Genomic DNA, 21887 nt, shown 5'->3' on the forward strand with positions numbered 1-21887 from the left:
ACCAGAATAAATTTTCTTCCAGAAATATTTTAATAAAAATTGGCCGTTTCCAAGAAATACCCACTGCATGTCCATCAATAAGGGAACCTTAACAAAATAGAAAATTTACCATATGGCTATGATTTCAGAAAAAAAAAATTGTAGACACTTGAATGTATCAGCAAAGTTCAACACTAAAGTCAAATTTCTTCTTATGGACTATGATTAAGGATCTGGCTAAATATCAAAATAAAACTTAACACAAATGCAGAACTATTCATGTCAAAGGACTCTATAGAAACATTTGTCCCCAAAGGCGTTCCAGTTTGAGATCGTTTTAGAATAAGGCATAACAAATAGTAACAGAAGACATACATGGTGATGAAAACAGAATTCTAGAATTCCCACATACTCTGACCTGGTAAATCAATCCAGTGGGCTTTTTGGTTGGTTTTTTCTTTTTTCTTTTTTTTTTCTTTTACTTTTTTGTACGTGTTTTTAATTTTTACTTAAACAATCGTCAAAATTGCAAACAAAGAGAAGGCACAACAGTTTTTCTCTGGTTTTTTGTTATTTGGATTTTTGGTTTTTTGTGGTTTTTCTTTTTTTTTTTCTTTTTTTTTTTTTGCTTTTTGGGTTTTTTTTTTAACAAATACAAACTAAACATGAAAAAAACCCTACTTCAAAAAAAAAAGTTCAAGAAAAAGCTAATCAGTTGCATTCTAGACATGTTAAAAACCTATCTCACAATTTTAGTGGCAGAAACTTTCAGAATTGGTTGGTCATCACATACCAAAACAAAGTAACTATTAACACCTTTTATTCAGTTATTAGCCATACTAGCAAAAATCAAACTCGTCAAATTTTCCAATGGCAATTTTTGTACACGAGAAGGTTATGAATCTCAAAGAAGAAACAATTTGGATTTTTCCTGCCTTCATAATGTTTACCAAATCCTGTATCTCAGGTTTTTGAAAACATGTAGAAAATGAGAAATATTTCAATGAATGAAACATACCAAATGTCAGTAATAAGAAAAACACATTCCTTTGGGGAAATGGCTATTTTTAAAAAGTCCAGTCTGTATATGCAAAGTATAAGCAAGGAAATTCAGTCTTTTTTTCTTCTTTATAAATCCAATACTCCTAAAACACCATTCCACAAAATTGGAAGTGAAGGACTAAGGGGAGGGAGAAGGAAGGAAAGGGAACACACACCATTAACGCAAAAGTAAAGTTGTACAAACTTTAGCAGTTTATAACAGACTATGTCATTCTCCAAGACGTGAAAGGCTGGTTGAAGAAATTCACCATTCTGCAGGAGCTAAGAGTTGTATGCTGCATGACGATCAGCGGAGGGCAATTCACTGCCTTGGAGCAAGGCCCCTGCCCACTCCAAAGCCTGGCTTCTGCACCATGCCTCCCCTAGGAGGGCCTCTCATTCCACCGCCCAGCCCACCTCGAGGCCCTCCTGGTCCCCGCAGGCGGTTTTCGCGACGGTCTCCTTCCCTAGCAGCTCGAGTCTTCTTCTCTTCCACATTCAGTCGCACTTCACCTCTGAACATGATGGGCTGTAAAAACCAAGGTGAGGAGACATAATCAGTGAGCTAATCATCAGCAATGCCAGCACTGTGGCATGGTGCCATAATGTGCCAGCATCCCAGAGTGAAGGCTCAAATCCCAGCTGCTCCACTTCTGATCCCTGTCACTATCTACGAAGCATCAGAGGCTAGGCCCCTTACACCACTTGGTTTCGGACACTTGGGGAGTGACCAGCAGAAACACATCAAAGCAAGAGTGGGGGCATGACTCAGAGGAACAAGCTCGAGCTTGGGACCACAGTGTTAGTCTGAATCTCAGCAACTCCACTTCCAATCCAACTTCCTGCTAATGTTTCCTGGAAACAGAACAACAGCTAAAGTACCCGAGTCCCTGCCATCTACACAGGAGACCCAGATGAGGTTCTGGCTCCTGGATTCAGCCTGGCAGAGCTCTATTGACACAACCATTTGGAGAGTGAACACGTATGTTTCTCTCTGCATTTCAAATAAGAAATATCTTAACAAAACTATCTTGAGGACAATAACAGAGGCCAGCACTGTGGCATGGTATGCTAACCCTGCACCTCTGACATCCGCATCCCATTTTACATGCATACCCTGACATGTATCAGTTCACGTCTCAGCTCCAATTTCCTTCTTTTTTTTTATTAGAATGTCAAATATACAGAGAGTAGAGACAGAGAGGAAGATCTTCCCTCCTCTGATTCACTCCCGACATGGCTGCAATGACCGGAGCTGCGCCAATCTGAAGCCAGGAGCCAGAAGCCTCTTCCACGTCTCCCATGTAGGTACAGGGTCCTAAGGCTTTGGGCCATCCTCGACTGCTTTCCCAGGTCACAAGCAGGCAGATGGATGGGAAGCGGGACCGCCAGGATTAGAACCTGCACCCATATGGGAACCCAGTGCATGCGTTTCATGACAAAGTAACCAGATACGATCCTCCCTTTAGAATGTACCTCAAGCAATTGCTAAACACAAAAATGCTACCTAACATGCATACATGCAGCAAGTGAATTAAAGGGTACTTTCCTAACTTCCCAGCAAAAGGGAACTAGAGTGGCTGGCACTGTGGCATAGTGCCACAGACATAATCAGCGCCTACAGCACTAGCATCCCATGTGGGCATCAGTTCGAGTCCACATTACTCCACTTCCAGTATCTCACTGCTAATGCACCTGGGAAAAGCAATGCAAGTTGGTTCAAGTGCTTGGGCCCCTGTACCAGTGTGGTAATAGATTTAAGTAAAGCTCCTGGTTCCTGCCTTTGGCTTAGCCAAGGTCTGGCCATTGTGGCCATTTGGGGAGTGAACTGACTCTGACTCTGACTCTGCCACTGCCTCTGTAACTCTGCCTTTCATAAGTAAAAGAAGGAGGTGATCAAGCTTGACAACTGCCCACTCATCACAGACGCATCCCTGGAGCATTTGAAGAGCTGTCACAGCCTCGAGCACAGAGAACTCTATGACTGCCAGCAGATCATGCAGGCTGGGATCAAGAGACCGAGGACCCATTTACCCAATATTAAAGTCCACGCCTACTTCATATCAGTCACCCCACCCCATCAGCAGGGGGCAGCAGACAGCGCTTCTGCTGGTGCTGCACCATCCTATGCAATTGAGGCGGTCAACCTTGCTGAACTGAGTATTTAATTACATTTCTCGACTACCGGGGAAGTGGTACTCTCCAACGGAAGCGGCCCCAGTGTGGGGGCAAGGATTTCACAATGAGGGAGGGCAATGTCCAGGTCCCCAGAGCCATACACACATGCCTGCAAACCCTCATCCATCCACTCAAGCTCTGTGACCATGGGACTGCTGTCTTGTTGGCTTTATCAAGCGGCATGGTAAACCTGAACCATTCCGGTTGGACACGCCCAGAAGAAAACCACAGTCCAAGGTAGATGGAGGGAGCACTTCAGCAAACCCAGTGTTGCTGCTACTGGGATTTCCTTTTATGCTAAGGGGGCTCTTTCAGGACATTTGGAATGGCAACTGCAGTCTTCCGGGGTCAAGAAAGCATGGAAAAACAGTATAGGATGTATCCAGGGACCAGAAGATTTCTTTGCATCTTAAAAATGGTGGCCATCCATTGTGAGATGACCACAGGGCTTCTGTGCTTCCTTGTTTCCACGCCAACATGCTGAGCATGCTCACAAAGGAGGCTTGTCCATTCCTCCTGTGTTGTAGTATTTGACCCCAAAGTTTCATTGGAATCACTGTGGTCTAACAGTGATTCCTTATTCACTCAGCTGTCACTATCTGTAGCACACTTGAGCATCTGTCTTCCATCCTCTGTTGCTCCCTCCCACACTCTGGCTTAGTCTCGTCACTTGTTCATAGTCTCCTACACACTCAATTATTACTTGCTGCTGTGTTTATAGTTTGTATTCTGGATGTTTACTTGAGGTTACCAAACATTTTTAAAAACACATTATCGATAAATATTTTAATTCTAAAAAAAGTAAAAGTTTAATTAGAAAGATAAGAATCAGCTTACCCTGTGACTAAGGACCTTCTGAACAGGTTCAGAATCGTCAAACACAACAAAACCAAAATTAGGTAGCTTGCCACCACTGTTAATGCGCAACTCCACCACATTCCCAAAAGCTGTCAAGTGAGAAGATTCTTCATTAGCAGTGTTTCTAGAAACATTTAGTGTATTACCAGTATGCCAGCCACTAGACACATGTAACTAGTCTGCACCAAAATGTGATATAAATATTAAATATAGGTTGTTACTAAAAATGCATGCAAGCAAAGTGCCTCAGATTTTTTCAGGTTTTGGGGAATCTGCATAAGCATATTCTCTTTCTTCAAGGTGAATTCCAAGTCTAAATGGATATTGAAGATAATTTCACATTATTTATTTTACTAGACTTACATTTTTATTGCAACTTGTCATCCCAAGTATAGAATTTTCCACTTACTGTCACACATGGAGATGGTAATGCTTTAAACACAGTTAAAAAAAAAAATTACTAAAACTCAATCCTCCACTTTCTTAAAGCATGACTTCCAGAAAACTACAATGTATTAGCTGTATTCTGTTACAGTGCCACACCTCAATTAAGCATTCACCACTTAATAACTTTTGTTTTTTTCTGGCTTTAATTGATTTTTAATACTGTTTACATAGTTGAGACAATAACTTACTTTGAAAGAAATCTTTCAGCTCGGACTTGTCTACCTCATGAGGCAGGTTGCCTATGAAGAGCTGGTGACTGTCCGGGTGCCTCACCATTCTTCGGGGCTCAACATCGCCTTGCTCACCAGCATCACGAACTTACCACCACAAAAGCATTAATGAAAGAAAAGATAAACATTGACTGTTAACATCTAGTTGTCTTTCCTCTAAATTTACCTTAAGTATTTTCACTGTGCACACAAAGAGCAACTGTCCCCCAAAATAGCCCAGCTAAGAGAGTTCTCCCCGAGCACGTACTTGGTCTGGGTCCCCTCTGGGCGGGAATGTTGATTCGTTGCTCTCGCACTCTTTGATCCCTCTGAGGCCTCTGCGGTGGAATCTGAGATTCAGGTTTAGAATCTGGACGGGGCTGAAAAGACAAAGCAAGTGTAGCTTTAGTCTTACAAACTTCACAGCTAACAATACGACATGAGAATCCCCTTTCATGGGAAAAAAACACAAAAAAAACAAACAACAACAAAACACCATTAAAAGCCACCTTGTACCTTTCTCTGCCCTACATACCAATTCCCACATTGTCTAAATCTCTGTAGAATTACACTGCTAATATAAAAGCACATTCAACTGAGTGCAACTTTCAGAACCTTACTTGTGCAGCTGGAACTTTAACAACATGAGGTGGTATCCCAGTAACTGGAACAGCACCACTGGGAGGAAGATTCTTGCTGGTCACAGATGCCCAAGAAAATGTCTAAGGGAACAGCATCAACGTTAACAGTCACACCACATACCAAAACAAGAGCACAGCTATCATTCTTGATATCTGTAATTACAAGGGTGCTTCAAAAATGTAACAGAAAATTGAATTAAAATTATTATTTCTTTTTAGTATTTATTAACTTATCTGAGAGAGTTCCCAGCCACAGATTAATACCAACTGTCTATAATACCTGGGAAAACATGTTGAAGCTGGGAGCCAAGAACACAGACACGTCCACCACACAAGTGACATGCACCTCATCACCTGACTCTGCTGCTTGCAGGTTGTGCACCAGCAGGAACTGTGGCCAGACACCAGGCCAGGAATGAAACTCAGGCCTCCCTATGTGGGCATGCTAATCAGAGTTTAAACATCCCCTCCCAAGAAGATCTAGACTCATCCACAGCCAACAGTGCTACAAACTTATTGAACTCATTACCCTACAAACACAGAGCTAAAAATTTCTTCCCACAACATCAAATGTAGAGATTCTGGGGGGCGAACACCCTGATGGTATTCCGAAAGAATATCTAGTCTTAACAGATATCCAGGTTATGAAAGCAATGCAACTACTTCCTAAAATTTTAGTATTACAAATGTGGGCCTCCAATTCCAAATAGAATGGAGAGGGTGAGAGCAAGGGAAGCTGGGGGAGATAAATGTTTCAGTTTTTCCTTACATCCCTGGCCAGAGGAGATGGGGAAAGGGCAGTAATTTTTGATGTTATAAAGCAACATGCATCTTACTTCTTAACTGAAGATTAGCACAGTATGTAAGAAATTATGCAAAACCAGACATGAAAATGTAACTTTTGAAATTCAGAGAAATAATAAAGAGGCGTCCAGGTTCTGCCCCAAGTGTGGGCGCTACTTCATGTCATGACTGCTCCGATCCCACTCCCTGCTTATGGCCCAATTGTTTGGGTTCCTGCACCCGTGGGAGACTCCGAAGAAGCTCTAGGTTCCTGGCTTCTGACTGATCCGGTACTGGACATTGCAGCCACTTTAGTAGTGAACCAGCAAATGAGAGACACTCGGAGTCTCTCCTCCTCTCTGTCTAACTCTCCCTCCCTTTCAAATAAACAAAAACTCTTTAAGAATAATGAAGGAGCAAAGAAATTACGCCTTTTTCCTACCCTCAGGTCTTCCTGCACGGTCTGAGCTATGTCTGCAGGTGCTGGGGAAGAACTCTTCTGTGCATCTTCAGCAGGAGTTTCCTCTAATACTGGCTCAGACTTTTCCTCCTGGATCTCAGAGGCAGGTTCTTGCTCCGGTTCTGGTTCAGGATCAGGCTCCGGTTCATTAACAGGCTCCTCTAGATGTTCTTCCAAGTCATTGCTTCCACAGGAAAATATAATAATCATTAAGCCTTCCTGTGACTTACTAGAAGTAAGTAACCATAAGCTCCGTCATCAAAAATGACATGAGTTCCACAACCAAGTTTAAAGAAAAGGCAATCAATGAGAAAATCTCAACTACAGTATATTTGCAAAATTTTAATAACCATGAGTAAAAGTTTTAATTTTGATCAAAATACACAAAAAGCTTGACTTATAATTCAACCGAGATTCTAAACTACAATTTACATGTCACATAACAAAACAAAAACCTTCCTGTAATAGGCTGGTAAAAGAAAAAAAAAAAGCTGTAATACTTTGAATAGCTTTTTTGCAATAGTTTGAGCCGCTGAACTATCGTGCCAGGTCATCTCTGCCTTTCAATCACATCCCCCAAACCCCTATCCCCTACAAACAAATCATCTCAGGGCCAGCACGGGGCTATAGTGGGCTAATTCTCCTCCCAGTGCCGGCATCCCATATGGCACTGTTTGGTGGCCCAGTTGCTGCACTTCCAATCAAGCTCTCTGCTAATGGATTAGAAAAGCAGTGAAGGATGGCCCAAGTCCTTGGGCCCCTGCACCAAGAAACAATAAGGAAAGAAAGCAACTGACAGTTACTGCTTACACAGTCCTCAGACATATACAAAATCAAAAGGGTTCTTCTAAGAAAGTATATGTCCTCAGATATGCTATAACTTACAACCACACTCCAATCAAGAAAAAGACAAGACAATGCAAGTTCTTACAGGGCCTTGTAAATAAAACCTTCCTTACCTGACAGCCTGCTCATAGAAGGCTCCTGAATCATCAGGTACCACCTCAGGTGTCTGCTGTCTTTCCTCTGGTTCCTCTACCTCTTCCTCAGATTCTAACATAAAAGGAAAAGATAATAATAATAATTGGTGCTTACTAATCGTCTTTCACAACAGTTACCATCATCATATATTTCACAGTATTTTCTATAATCAAACAAATATACAAGATCTCTGTCTCTCCATAAATCTGCCATTCAAGTAACAGTAAGTATTTTAAAAACAGTGAAATGCATACACACTCATACATTAAAAACAAGTGAGGCGGGCCCGGCACAGTAGTCTAGTAGCTAAAATCCTCGCCTTGCATACGCTAGAATTCAATATGGGCGACAGTTCCTTGGGACCCTGGAACTGCGTGAGAGACCCAGAAGAGGCTCCGTGCTCCTAGCTTCAGACTGGCTCAGCTCCAGCCACTGCAGCTGCTTGGGGAGTGAATCAACAGAGAGAAGATTTTCCTGTCTGTCTATTCTCCCTGTAAATCTGCCTTCCCAATAAAAATAAATAAATCTTAAAATAATAAGGCAATCTGGGAAAACCGTGCAAAGGTTTTAAAGGACAAAATTAAGGCATTTATGGTCTTCTGGTTAAGAATCATGGAGTCAAGCCCTATGTCCAGCCATCTAATAGCAGCTCTACTGCCTTACCAACTATCCTACCTTAGGTAAATTACTGTCTTGATGCCCTTTTACTACATGGAGAATAACAGTAGCCAAAGCATCTATTTATACAGCTGTGTATCACAGAATACATCCAGAACTTAGCAACAATCTCAGTCATGGAAATCCTATTACTAGCAAAACTATTACTAGTTTGGAGGTTATTTTCAGTTTTTGGGATCAGTCCATTTCCCCGGGCTATTTCCAACATTTATGTTCCAAATAGCTTTGGAAATGAATAGTATCTCCCTACAGAGCAAAGGACAGTAATTTCTACTGACCTTATAAAAGAACTGGGTTTCCTAAACTTAGGGCTGCATTTCTTTAACGCAATACAAGTATCAACACGCCTTCTTCAGAGATGATGGCAGAAATGCTACTGTAGCTGTCCTAACACACTTGACCACCTCCTGTCTCAGTCTTAAGTCTTCTTCAAATACTCAGTTCATAAAACCGAATCTGTCAGCATCAGATAGGATAAAAACCTTACATCACTCACACATCTTGACAAATGTTTGTTATTGATACAGAAAAAAATGAAACCACTTAGAGACCCAGACCCTTAGGTTCTAGCACTTGTGGCACAGCAGCCAAAGCCACCAGCAAAAACACTGGCATGACAAATGGGCAGTGGTTTGTGTCCTGGCTACTCCACTTCAATGTAGCTCCCTAATGGTCTAGAAAAAACAGTGGCAGATAGTCCAACTGTCTGAATTTCAGCTACCTAACATGGAAGGTCTGGATGAAAACCCCCAGCTTCAGCCTGGTTTCAATTCTGGTTGTTGCACTCCCTAGGGCATGAACCAGTTGATGCAAGATCTCTCTCACTGTAAATCTTTCAAATAAACGAAGTAAAACTAAAAAATAAACAAAGCAATCCCAGTCCCTAAAGACCAATCTCTCCAATCGAACTGCTGGCCTCAGAACCCCAACCATGAAGAGAATTGCAGGTTCCACGGTCTGACCATGGAGTGCAAGTGTCAAAGCTGAGCCAAGTCAGAGGCTAAGACGGAGCAGTGGACAGCATACCCAGGTGCACATGGAGGATGACAGTCCATCAGAACCCGCAGAGGATATCTGGTACCACAACAGAGGACTGAGGACAGAACAAATCAATCAACTACCCCAGCCATGTGCTGGCAGTGGAAATCTGGGCAAACAGACTCTAAGGTGGACTATGTCAACCAGTGGATTCTGCAGTGATTTCATCATGCTTGGAATGGCGTGAGATCGGCAGCAATTCAGAACTGTCAAACAATCAAAACCACTTGAGCAGGAACCTCGGAGCATGCCCCGAGGGGACCTGGGATGGGTGGGAGGCCGGGTGAGGCTTCTCCCTTTATTTCCCCCTTTACCCCAAACACAGGTAAAAAGATGTGGAAACAATAGTCTTCACTTTCCTGTAGCCCCTGACCCTCTGTGCCCTAATCAACTATGTAAAGATTGTCAAAATAAAGCAATTAAAAAGTAACCAAGTAACTTACACTGTTTCACTACTTACCCTCCTGAGGCTCAGTAACAAAGCCACCAAAGACCTCATCCTGGTATCTGAAGATGTCATTGTGAACATAGAATTTATTTGCAACAGATCCCTGCAATACCAATAAAAAGTTTTCACTTATTCAACATACTTTTATAAAGCCCAGTCCCTGTACAACAGTGGTTCTTAGGACTATGGACAAATTTTCCCTAACAGACATTTGTCAAGACATGTCAGTTTTCACAACAGGAGAGTGATTTTGACAGCTGCTAAGAGGACAGGGATGCTATTAATATCACTCATCGCACATGACACTTCCGGAAACAAAACAAAAACCAATCAGCTTAAAAGGTCAACGTGAGGGCTGGCACAATAGCATAGCCTGCTAGTGCCAGGATCCCATATGGACATCAAATCTAGTTCTGGCTGCTCCACTTCCAGTCTAGCTCTGTGCTTGTGGCCAGGGAAAACAGCAGAGGAAGGCCCCAAGTCTTGGGACCCTGCACCCAAGTGGGAGCTAAACAAAATGCTCCTGGCTCAACTCTGGCCACTGTAGTCAGCTGGGGAGGGAAACAGCAGATCATAAAAAATTCCATTCCTTAAAAATCAATTTTTGTGGCCTGGCACGGTAGCCTAGCAGCTAAACTCCTCATCTTGCATGTGCCAGGATCCCATATGGGTACCAGGATTAGAACTCATTTTACATTTACACAATAAAAAAGCCATGAATTTTAGGGTTTACTACTCTCAACAGAAAATTTTACGAATGATGCTACAGAAAATGATCATTTATGAAGCAAGTCCTTTGTTAAGCCACTTTTAGATGCATAAGCCAAAACCTTCCTGACCTTACGCTACCCAGACACAAGTACAAATTAATTATTCAACAGAAACCAATGGTCCATGTAAAAGTATAAAAAAAGTTTAAAAGGATCAGAGTTCTTAATCAAACATCCAACTCCGAAAGTAGCCTGGAGTAAAAATTGCAGCTTGAAAAGCAGCTTTTAGGAGTCCACACATTAAGACCTGGGACAATTTTGACACAAATGTTAAAATGAATTACAACCCATTCAATTATACCACAAACCCACTACCAGTACCTAAATTCTTTACAGAATGCCAAAAGACAGCAATGATGGGATTAGATATTCTCCATGTCTCCATCAGACAACCAATCAATTCATCCTACAAGCAATGATTGCTCAAAGTCTGATAAGAAATGATATTTACCTACTCTCAATCCCTTAATTCACTTATGAATTACGGGAGAATTCCTAACGTTAGAGTCAAAACCTGATGAACATCACAACCAAACAATATAACAATGTGACTGACCCACATTAACATCATTAATGACAGGACTAATAACAAGCACCTCTCAACGTGAAGCCTTCTATAAAACTGTAACTATGATCTTCAAAAAAAGCATGCCGCGGAAAAAAGTTTAGATTTCAGGATAAATCTAAATGCACCTTACGAACCACAAATCGAATCCTGGGGAGGAAAGCACTGCAAAAGGGAGATTTGGGGTTAATTCCTGAAAATTTAAGTATCACCTCCAGAATGATTATATCTGTGAAATACTAGCTCAGTTTGTCTAATTGTATTATCATCACTTAAGGAACCAGTTCAGTATCTGAAGAATGAACAGCACATCTCTAACATAACTTCAAGTGGTTATTGGAAAAAGACAAGGATAATAGAAAAAGATTTATATGCCTGTGAATAAAAACTGACAGTGGCAAACAAAACCAAACAAAACCCCGCCTGGCAGTGGACATAGCTGTCCGGCCACTTCTCTGCAGGCCTGAGACAGCAAGCACTTCACAAAGTCCATGTAACCCTTCTGTGGGGACAGGACCTACCTCAGGGGCAAGGACGAAGGTCTGCATGAATCTCCGCAGGGCCTGGTTGTTGTTGGAGAGCAGCCCCATCACCTGCACCACCACACCATCATTCAGAGTAGCATGAGCGTCAACGTGGCGAATCTTGGTGTGGCAATTGGTGAAGTTCTGCGACATCACTTTCCTATGGATTTCCTAAGGAATTAAGGTGTAAGAGTTCACGAGTGACAAAACATACAATCTCTTACTAGTTTTTGTTCAAAAATTCCAAAACATAGATGAAGCAAATGCGTATGTGCAAATTACCAAACTTTTATTTTTAAATGCATTCCTATGATTTTTCTCAGTGATCACACTTTAGCCCCTTAGAATTCTCCAAAACTAGGGAGACCACCCCCTGCCAATCTTACAACTTTAGAATTCTACCATGAGAAACAATGAAGTATTCCATCAAATAAGCATTAACACAGTATCTTTTAAACAAGTCATACTTACTTGCCTAAACCTATAAAAAAAAATTTAAATCCAGAATTCTTGTAATCTGTACCAAAAAAAAAAAAAAAACACCTGAAAGATAAACAGCTTCAAATTTACATTATTTTCTAGCTGCTTAAAGGCATCAAGAAACCTGGATATACTTACTTTCTGTCCATAGACCGCATCTGCTGGCTTTCCATTGGAATCCAGTCCCCCATGGACATAAGAAGAGTTCTTCCCATAAAATCTGTACAACAGAAATAATTTACCTGTCACCCTAAGTATCTTTAAGACCAGATGGATGGACCTGATGCAGTGGCTCAATTGGCTAATCATCCGTTTGTAGCCTGGCTGCTTCACTTCCCTTCCCATTCCCTGCTTGTAGCCTAGTAATCCAAAGGAGGATGGACCAAAACCTTGGGATCCTGTACCCATGTTGGAGACTTGGAAAAACCTCCAGGCTCCTGGCTTTGTATCAGCTCAGCTCTGGACACTGCAGCCATTCGGGGAATGAACCAGAAGATGGAAAAGCTTTCTTTCTGGTTCTCCTTTGCTCTTTAAATCTGGTCTGCCTTTCCAACAAAAATAAATAAATCTCCAGAATAAAACAAAAATCACAGATCTTTTAAAAATCGACCAGGTTTTGTATGTTCATGTTATTTTCCATGTTCAGTTTACATCTGTTTCATTAACAAATGCTAGAAGGCAGCAATGTGTTTTCCATCTTCTCAATCTACACAATCATCTCACCATCACCTATATAGAATCTGGTCACTTCTGCTGAGGGAACAGACTGCCAATGAGGTGGAACACTTTACAGTCTTGCATGAGAAAAGGCACTCAAAACCAAAGTTCCTAGAGTGAGAGCCACGGCGCAGTAGGCTAAGCCTACACCTACACACAGCGCTGGCATGAAGCACCAGTTCACACCCAGACTGTTCCACTTTACATCCACTTCCCTGGATACGGTCTGTGACAGCAGCAGAGAATGGCTCAAGGAAAGCTCTCCATCTCTCCCTTTCTCTTCAACTTTCAAACAAATGCCGAAAAAACAGCAACCTAGTACTTTTCCATTTTCAGAAAAAATCCTATACCGTAAACAAATTTGTGAATTTTCTTTTGCACCTATTATTTATATACGCTCTAATATCTAAGCTAGTAAAACGCAATGGAAGAATAGCCCAATAAACACACATTTTGGAACATCTATAAAAGAATTCTATAGGGCCCAACACGGTAGCCTAGAGGCTAAAGTCCTTGCCTTGCATGTGCCAGGATCCCATGTGGGTGCTAGTTTATGTCCCAGCTGCTCTACTTCCCTTCCAGCTCCCTGCTTGTAGCCAGGGAAGCAACTGAGGACAGCCCAAGTCCTTGGGATCCTGCACCCAAGTGGGAGGCCCAAAAGAAGCTCCAGGCTTCAGATCAGCTCAGCTCTGTGAGCGAGCCAGCGATGGAAGATTTTCCTTCCCATCTCATTCTCTCTATAAACCTTTCCAATAAAAATTGTAAAATATTCAACCAAAAAAACTGTATACACAAACAGCATCAAATTATGCAATAGCGCAACACGTAAGGAACTAAGGTAAGTAAGTACCCTATATCCTCAAGGGATTAAAATACGCTGCATCTCCATAAAACAGAAAACTTTGGTCACTAGAAAATCATGGATGTTCAGTACATTCTTACTAAATAATGTACAAATTTAGTTGTTTCATCTTAGTATCTTTTAATTCTTTCTTAAATTCTTAGACTAATTCTCAAAACTAATGTTGACAGTCACTGATCCTTATTTTTTAAATCTCATCGTGCAACAACTTGGCGAGGCCCAGGACGATGGAGGAGGAGAAATCGGGGCAAGAACCCCTGTGCTGCACGCAGCAGCGGGGACCAGGAGATCGTCTGACCTGTGCAGCATGTCCGGGGCCTGGTTCAGCAGCGTGTAGTACTGCCTCACAAACTCCCGCCCGACCAGCAGGGGACTAGGCTTCTCCATAACCATTGCTTTGGTCAATTCAACCTTCAGGAGCAAAAACGTCAAGCCTGAATGAACAAACACAAGAGAAAAGACTGAAATGTTTACCTGAACCAAGTCACTTGATCACTGCAGTAATTCTTGGTTTTAAAAATAGATAAGCAGGGTCCAGCACAATAGCCTACTAGCTAAGTCCTCCCCTTGCACTCGCCAAAACCCCACGAGCGACAGTTCATGTCCCAGTTGTTCTACTCTCCACCTGGGGAGTGAACCAGCAGAGGAAAGATCTTCCTTTCTGTCTTTCCTTCTCTCTGTAAATCCTTCCAATAAAAAATAAATCTTAAAAAAAAAAAAAAAAAAAAGGGCCCGGCGGCGTGGCCTAGTGGCTAAAGTCCTCGCCTTGAAAGCCCCGGGATCCCATATGGGCGCCGGTTCTAATCCCGGCAGCTCCACTTTCCATCCGGCTCCCCGCTTGTGGCCTGGGAAAGCAGTCGAGGACAGCCCAAGGCCTTGGGACACTGCACCCGCGTGGGAGACCCGGAGGAGGTTCCAGGTTCCCAGCTTCGGATCGGCGCGCATCGGCCCGTTGCAACTCACTTGGGGAGTGAATCATCGGACGGAAGATCTTCCTCTCTGTCTCTCCTCTATGTATATCTGGCTGTAATAAAATGAATAAATCTTTAAAAAAAAAAAAAAAAGACATCTATAGGGGTCTGGTGTGCAGGTTAGGATGCCAGCTTTATCATCCTCCACATCCCATGACAGCAGTTCAAATTGTGGCTGGTCTTTTTCTCAACCAGTTTCCTGCTAACGTGCGTGAGTGGCAGTCCATGGTGCTTGGGCCCATGCCCCCAAGAGGGAGACCCAGGCGGAGGTCCAGGCTTCTGCCTCCAGCCTGGCTCAGCCAGCCAACAGATGACTCTTGACTCCTCATTTTAAATAATAAAGTTGAAAAACAAAAACCCATAAACAAGGAATTTTACAACAGTTCATTTAATAGGACCAAAAATAGTATGGGGGAAGGTTAACAAGGTGCTCTTTCCCAAAAAAAAAAAAAAAATCATAATTAATAATCATCATCATCATCTCTGGGGCTCCCACAGTAGCCTAGCAGCTAAAGTCCTCGCCTTACATGCACTAGGATCCCTTATGGGCGCCAGTTCTAATCCCTGCAGCCAAACTTCCCATCCAGCTCCCTGCTTGTGGCCTCTGAAAGCAGCTGAGGACGACCCAAAACTTGGGACCTTTCATGCGTGTGGGAGACCTGGAAGGGGCTCTGGGTTCCTTGCTTTCGAGACTGGCTCAGCTCAAACCATTGCGGCCGCTCGAGGAGTGAATGAGTGGATGGAAGGTCTTTCTCTCTGTATCTGTCTCCTCTCTGTATATCTGACTTTCCAGTAAAAATAAATCGTTCTTAAAAAATTACATTTGGGCCCGGCAGCGTGGCCTAGTGGCTAGAGTCCTCGCCTTGAACGTGCTAGGATCCCATATGGGCACCAGTTCTAATCCCGGCAGCTCCACTTTCCATCCAGCTCCCTGCTTGTGGCCTGGGAAAGAAGTCAGGGACAGCCCAAAGCCTTGGGATCCTGCACCCGTGTGGGAGACCCTCCCGGCTTTGGACTGGCGCAGCACCGGCCGTTGTGCTCACTTGGGGAGTGAATCATCGGATGGGAGATCTTCCTCTCTATCTCTCCTCCTCTCTGTATATCTGACTTTGTAATAAAATAAAAAAATCTTGAAAAAAAAATAAATTTACTACTCAAAATCATGTGCCTCTCACAGTAAGCCAATTACTACCAATGAACACCCATACCCCATACCCACCTCCCTACTGGAGTCCTGGCTCCATTTCCTAATCCTGTTTCCTGCTAATACGGCGAATCTCTGCCACTCCTGTGACAAGCCCACAGAGTTCTGGGTTGCTGGCTCTGGCCTGGCCCAAATCAACTGCTGTCGGCACTTAAGGAACCAGTCAGTGGATAGAAGGTTGATCCATCTCTCCCTCCTGCTGCCTTTCAAATAAAACCTTAAAATTCATGAACGTTTTGAGGGCAGTGAGAAAATCGTACTAAACACCCAAGCCAACAATATAAATAAGGTTTATTATAAAGCAAAAACTATATTTTAGGGTGCTCTTTTTCCCCACGATTTACTTTACTTGAAAGTCAAGGAAAAAAAAGAAAGAAACAGACAGAGATCTTCTTCAGCTGATTTACTCCCCAAACACTGCACAAGCCAGGCCCCGGCCAGTCCATGCATTTATTTTTATTTGTAAGAGATCTCCTATTCAGTGATTCACTCCTACATCAGCTAGCTACAGTGGGACCAGGCTGAAGCCTAGCAGCCTAGAACACAACCCCAGTCGCCTCCAAGGATCCAACAATGGGAGCCATCAACACCAGTTTCAGAGCACACCTAGCAACAAGCTGGAATCCATAGTGGAGCCAGGATTAGAACCCATGCACACAGTATGTAGCAGTCCCAAACTGCCTCTCACCCACAGCGCCAAACACCTGCCCCTGCTTTTTCGCTTATTTTTTCAGGCACTCACTAATTCATGTAAAAGGTAGAGTTCCAGAAAGAGTGATCTAAATTCCTGCAACCAGAGCTCAATCAGGCCCGAGCCAGGTCTCCCTCATTCATGGCAGGAACCCAAGTATTCTGACCACAAAGGTCAATCTTCTACATCCATAAGCACGAAGCTTATGGAGGCTGGAGCTAATCACAGGCACTCCAATATGGAAAGCAGACACCGGAAGCAGCTGCTTACCCCACAAGTCACCATTATGATTTCTAACATCTACCCCATTTATTCATTTCTCTATAAAATCTACAATAGTTGAAAGTATGTTCATGTTTTCCAAATAACCACCACCCACGCAACATCAAACAGCTTCACAGTCACACTTGGAACATAATTTATCTTCAAAAAGATCATGAAAATCATCTGCATGAATCTATCCTCCTGGGCCAGCTCAATGGCTCAACTGGCTAATCTTTCATTTGCAAGCAGTGGAATCCCATATGGGTGCCTGCTCCTATCCTGGGCTGCTCCCTGCGCATGGTTGGGAGAGCAGCTGAGTCTGTCCCAAAGCCTTAGATCTCTGCACCCACATGGGAGACCTGCAAGAAGCTCCTGGCTCTGGATGCGGAACAGCTCAGCTCCAGCCATTACGGCCATTTTGGGAGTGAACCAGCAGATGGAAGATCTTTGCTTCTCCTTCTCCCCTTAAATCTGCCTTTTGAATAAAAGTAAACAACTCTTTGGAAAAAAAAAGTGAGAATCTATATCCTACTCTTAAACCTAAAGCAGAATGAGAAATCGCTCTACTTCTTCCTTTCTGACCTAACAAGACTTTAATATTTCTTGCTGATCTTAGTTCAAATATTAAACAGGTCACTATACCTTATAAACAAGTCACTTTCCATTTAGTTGTATTTATATGCTTCTTTATATAGAAGCTTTATACAGGTGATTAACAGTTATGCTTCTCTATCTTTCTAAAATATACAATATAGGGGGTCACCCTTGTGCTGCACCAGGTTCTATGGCACCTGCAGTCCATTACCATGGCAGTTCCAGTCCAGATCCATACGCTCATGGGAAAGCAGTGAAAGAGGACTCAAGTACCTGGACTCCAGCATCCTATGTGCGAGTCCAAAACGGAATGAATTCCTGACTCCTGGCTAAGTCCAGCCAAGCCCGAGCCATGGTGGTCATTTGGGGAGGAAGCAGCAGGTGGAAGGCCTGTCTCTCCCTTTCAAATACATAAAACAGATACTTTTTAAAAATACACAATATATTCATAACCCAAGAAGCACCTTGCAGCAAGAATCTCAGACACCTGTTATGATATCTTACATCTCATACTGGAGTGCCGAGACTCAACTACAGCCTCCAGATTTTGGCTTCCTTCCAGTGGAGACCCTACGAGGCAGCAGGGAAGGTTCAAATAGTTGGGTCCCTGCTCTGACATTGGACCCATGGACGCAGTTCCTGTCTCCTGACTGCAGTCACCCAGTCCCAGTTGCCAACATCTGGATAGTGAGTCAGCAGTTGCGAGCCCAGTCTCTTCTAGGCTGGCTTGCACGTGTAAGTTTACCGCAGTTTTCCCAGTCTTCCTCAAAGGACAGATAAATCCGATAAAGAAAGCAACAGGTACCAATTGTTTTACTCTCATTGCAGTTGCTTCTTTTCACTGCTATCAGCTTTTTCCCCAAAAAATGTCATCACTACTATCACATAACCCTAATTGCTTCTCTTGCTATTTCCAAATAGTGCTAATAATTTCCAAATGTAACATTTTATCAAATACACTGGTCATATCCCACCTTCTTATGCAAATGACAGAAGCTCTCTACAAAGGCAAAAAATAAACTCCAATTTTTTTTCTCCTTGAGACTGTTTAAAAAATAAACATAATACTGCTAATATTAACACCAATATTTTACCATAAGTCTGAACCTTATCAGAATCATTCAACCAATTTCTCGATATTAACTTCCTATATTAATTCAGTAGGTGAGTATTTTGTGAGAAGGTAGGATCTCAGCACTTTCAAGTTTTCTGAACAGATGGCAGTTTACTTCGGCTTCAGCTGTCAAATTCAAGAGCAGGTATTTATTTGGCTGAGCAGTTAAGACGTCCCTTTACCATAGTGTCTGGGTTCTACCTCTGCCAGGCAGGTTTCCACAGGCTTGTTCTCAGGTGGGGTGAGCCCTAGGTCAGCATGCTGGCATGGTGTGCTGGTGGACGGGAACTTCGGGGACTTTAAAAGGTCTGGATCTTGAGGAGTAAGGTCCGAGGCCAGCACAACTCTAGTGGGTGGGCAGAGCTCCAGGCCAGCTCTCCCCTCCACCAGAAGACTGGACTTGGGAAGGCCTGGCTGGGACTGTGAATTGATCAGGGAAAGGGGCAAAGTGATGAGGGGGAGGGAAGATGTTGCAGATGAGGAATGACTTCTGAGGGACCTCCAATGACAAGGCCACTGAACTCGTAGGTAACGCACAAGTCCATGTGGGAGCCCCGAGCTGGGCTAGTAATAGGAAGCATGCATCACTACAGTGGTGCACAATAAACCTAGGGCTGGGCACCTGTCTGGCAGGGATATATCACAGTAACAGGACAGAGTGAGCCTGGGCCATGACACTAATCAGCATGCAAGAACAAGGTCTGGGGGCAGATTTTGTGGAGGATATTTGGGCCCATTCAGGAGGAACTGCAATTCCGCTGCTTGGCTTAAGAGCTGGGGGAGTAACCAATATAAACCTCCCACACTTATGGGAAGTGGGATTGGGAACAGACTGGGCTGGCCCATGCTGCAGCAGTCACAGGTGCATACAAGAATAGGGTACTGGGCCCGGCAGCGTGGCCTAGCAGCTAAAGTCCTCGCCTTGAACGCCCCGGGATTCCATATGGGCGCCGGTTCTAATCCCGGCAGCTCTACTTCTCTTCCACCTCCCTGCTTGTGGCCTAGGAAAGCAGTCGAGGATGGCCCAATGCTTTGGGACCCTGCACCCATGTGGGAGACCTGGAGGAAGTTCCAGGTTCCTGGATTCGGATTGGCGCAGCACTGGCCGTTGCACTCCTTTGGGGAGTGAAACACTGGGCAGAAGATCTTCGTCTTTGTCTCTCCACCTCTCTGTATATCTGACTTTGCAATAAAAATAAATAAATCTTTAAAAAAAAAAAAAAAAGAATAGGGTACTGGGTGGGCCAAGCCACAGCATCCACCAGCTCATATAAAGGCAAGGACCAGCACATGTGAAATGTGGGCCTAGAAGTTGGCCTGGTGGGACATAGCTCCCGCTGGTGAGCGTGTGAATCAGGATTTGGTGTTGGTCAGGACAAGCAAGGTAGCTCCACCTGTCGGCAAGTGTGTGGATTAATTCTAGAGGGGGTAAACCAGGTAGGGCAGGGCCAACTTAGCCCACTGGCATGTGCAGGAGCCAGGCTAAAGTGTGGGTCATGCCAAACTAGGATATCACACCAACTGGTGTGCATGACCCAGGGATGGGAGTAGACTGAGCAGGACTAGGCTGTAGCACCTAGCAACCAGAATTGGGATTGGGGGCAGGCAGGACAGGACAGGCTGCAGCATTTGATGACAAAGGCCAAGACACGGGCCCGGCGGCGTGGCCTAGCGGCTAAAGTCCTTCCCTTGAACGCCCCAGGATCCCATATGGGCGCCAGTTCTAATCCCGGCAGCTCCACTTCCCATCCAGCTCCCTGCTTGTGGCCTGGGAAAGCAGTCAAAGACGGCCCAATGCATTGGGACCCTGCACCTGTGTGGGAGACCCGGAAGAGATTCCTGGTTCCCGGCATCGGACTGGCGCAGCACCGACTCATGCGGCTCACTTGGGGAGTGAATCATCGGACGGAATCATCATCTTCCTCTCTGTCTCTCCTCCTCTCTGTATATCTGGCTTTCCAATAATAATAAAAATAAATCTTTAAGGAAAAAAAAAAAAAAAACAAAGGCCAAGACACGGGGGATGGGCTATGCCGAGCTCGGTCAGAGCAACCATGGTATGCTTAACATGTGGTTGAAGAGCTAACAGGACATCCCAGCTAGGTCCTGGTTCCCACTGGTGAGCACAAGAGCCAAAATGGAGATGGTGATCTGGGCTGACATGACTACAGAGTTCCTTGGCATGGGTGTGGACTGGGACTGGGGATGCCAGACTGGGCTAAACTCCATCACCCACTGGTGCACATGAGAACCAGGATGGGTGTAGGACAGGCTAGGCTAGGTCTTGGCACCCGCTGAATCACGTAGAGCAGAGTCCGGGCATGGACCAGCTGTGGCTGGGCTTTAGCACCCAACATTAAAAACAGGAAAGGTGCAGGCCAGTTGGGCAAGGCCAGTATTTCGGAACTATCGAAACCCCTTGAGCAGAACCCTTGGAACATGCTCCACATCCGGGACCCTGGGATACTAGAGAGTGGCCATCCCCCATTCCCAGGTACTGAGGCAGTTGGGAGGCTGGGCGTGGTTTCTCCCCTTCTCTTCACCCTTGCCCCAGAAACAGGAAAAGGAAAATTTATAAACAATGGCCTCACCTACATTCCCACAATTCTTGACACTTTCCATCCTAATTAATTATGTAAGCATCATCAAAAATAAGCTACACAAGAAAAATCCAATCAGTGAAGCACCAGTGCTGTTTGCAAAAACTGGATTGTCTACTGCCGCTTTCAATCCAGCTTGCCTGCTAATGTGCGTTCTGCCAAGGCAGAGGATGGCTCAGTACTTCAGTCCCCATCACCCAGGGACAAGAGCCAGACCTCCCCCTTTCATCTGGCTGTTGTGATCATTTGGGGAGACCAACCAAAATCTGCCTACCTCCACAATCGGCAAGTAAAAAAAGAACACTACGAAATCCAAGGAAAACAGGGTAAAAAGTTTCAAAATCTTCCCTCATGTATCAAATACCACCACACTGTATCCTTTCTAAAGAGATTTCATTTGAGATCTGTTCCAAGCCGCTGACCTGAAACAGAATCCACCTACTACTCAGAATATGAAACATGTTCCTTAATCAGGAATAGGAAATATACTCCTTTTGTTATTTCATCTCAACAGCCTTCCTCCCTTCTACATGCTAATAACGATGGTGAAGGATCTACTGAAAGATAGGTGCCACATGCTTAAGTAACGGATTTTTAACATTTTACACTACTTTGGGTCAAAAGGATAAATCACTCAAAATAATAAGGATGTTATTGCCTAAAATTACAACGATCTAGAAAGACCAGAAATGAAACAGGACCCTATGAAAAAGGAAAAAGGGAAAAACCAATGATTTCCACAACAAATTTACTTCCCAATAATTTTATGTGCAAGTTGACGATATTTGTG

The 21887-nt window shown here is 43.8% G+C and overlaps 1 protein-coding gene across 1 annotated transcript in view; it reads right to left on the reverse strand.

Moving 5' to 3' along the window:
* Positions 1–631: 631 nt before the first annotated feature.
* The window catches only part of G3BP1 (G3BP stress granule assembly factor 1), a 28536-nt gene continuing 7280 nt past the window's right edge, over positions 632–21887 (reverse strand). The window contains exons 2-12 of the mRNA XM_004587514.3: positions 13958–14093; positions 12219–12300; positions 11598–11771; positions 9754–9844; positions 7556–7649; positions 6579–6780; positions 5333–5434; positions 4981–5092; positions 4692–4820; positions 4036–4145; positions 632–1549 (exon numbers count right to left, since the gene is read on the reverse strand). Of these exons, the coding sequence (XP_004587571.1) occupies positions 1343–1549; positions 4036–4145; positions 4692–4820; positions 4981–5092; positions 5333–5434; positions 6579–6780; positions 7556–7649; positions 9754–9844; positions 11598–11771; positions 12219–12300; positions 13958–14052 (1398 nt within the window). The 5' untranslated portion in view covers positions 14053–14093 and the 3' untranslated portion in view covers positions 632–1342. The remainder of the gene's footprint in view (positions 1550–4035; positions 4146–4691; positions 4821–4980; positions 5093–5332; positions 5435–6578; positions 6781–7555; positions 7650–9753; positions 9845–11597; positions 11772–12218; positions 12301–13957; positions 14094–21887) is intronic.

This window comes from Ochotona princeps, chromosome 19 (assembly GCF_030435755.1).
Source record: "Ochotona princeps isolate mOchPri1 chromosome 19, mOchPri1.hap1, whole genome shotgun sequence".
NCBI classification, from domain to species: domain Eukaryota; kingdom Metazoa; phylum Chordata; class Mammalia; order Lagomorpha; family Ochotonidae; genus Ochotona; species Ochotona princeps.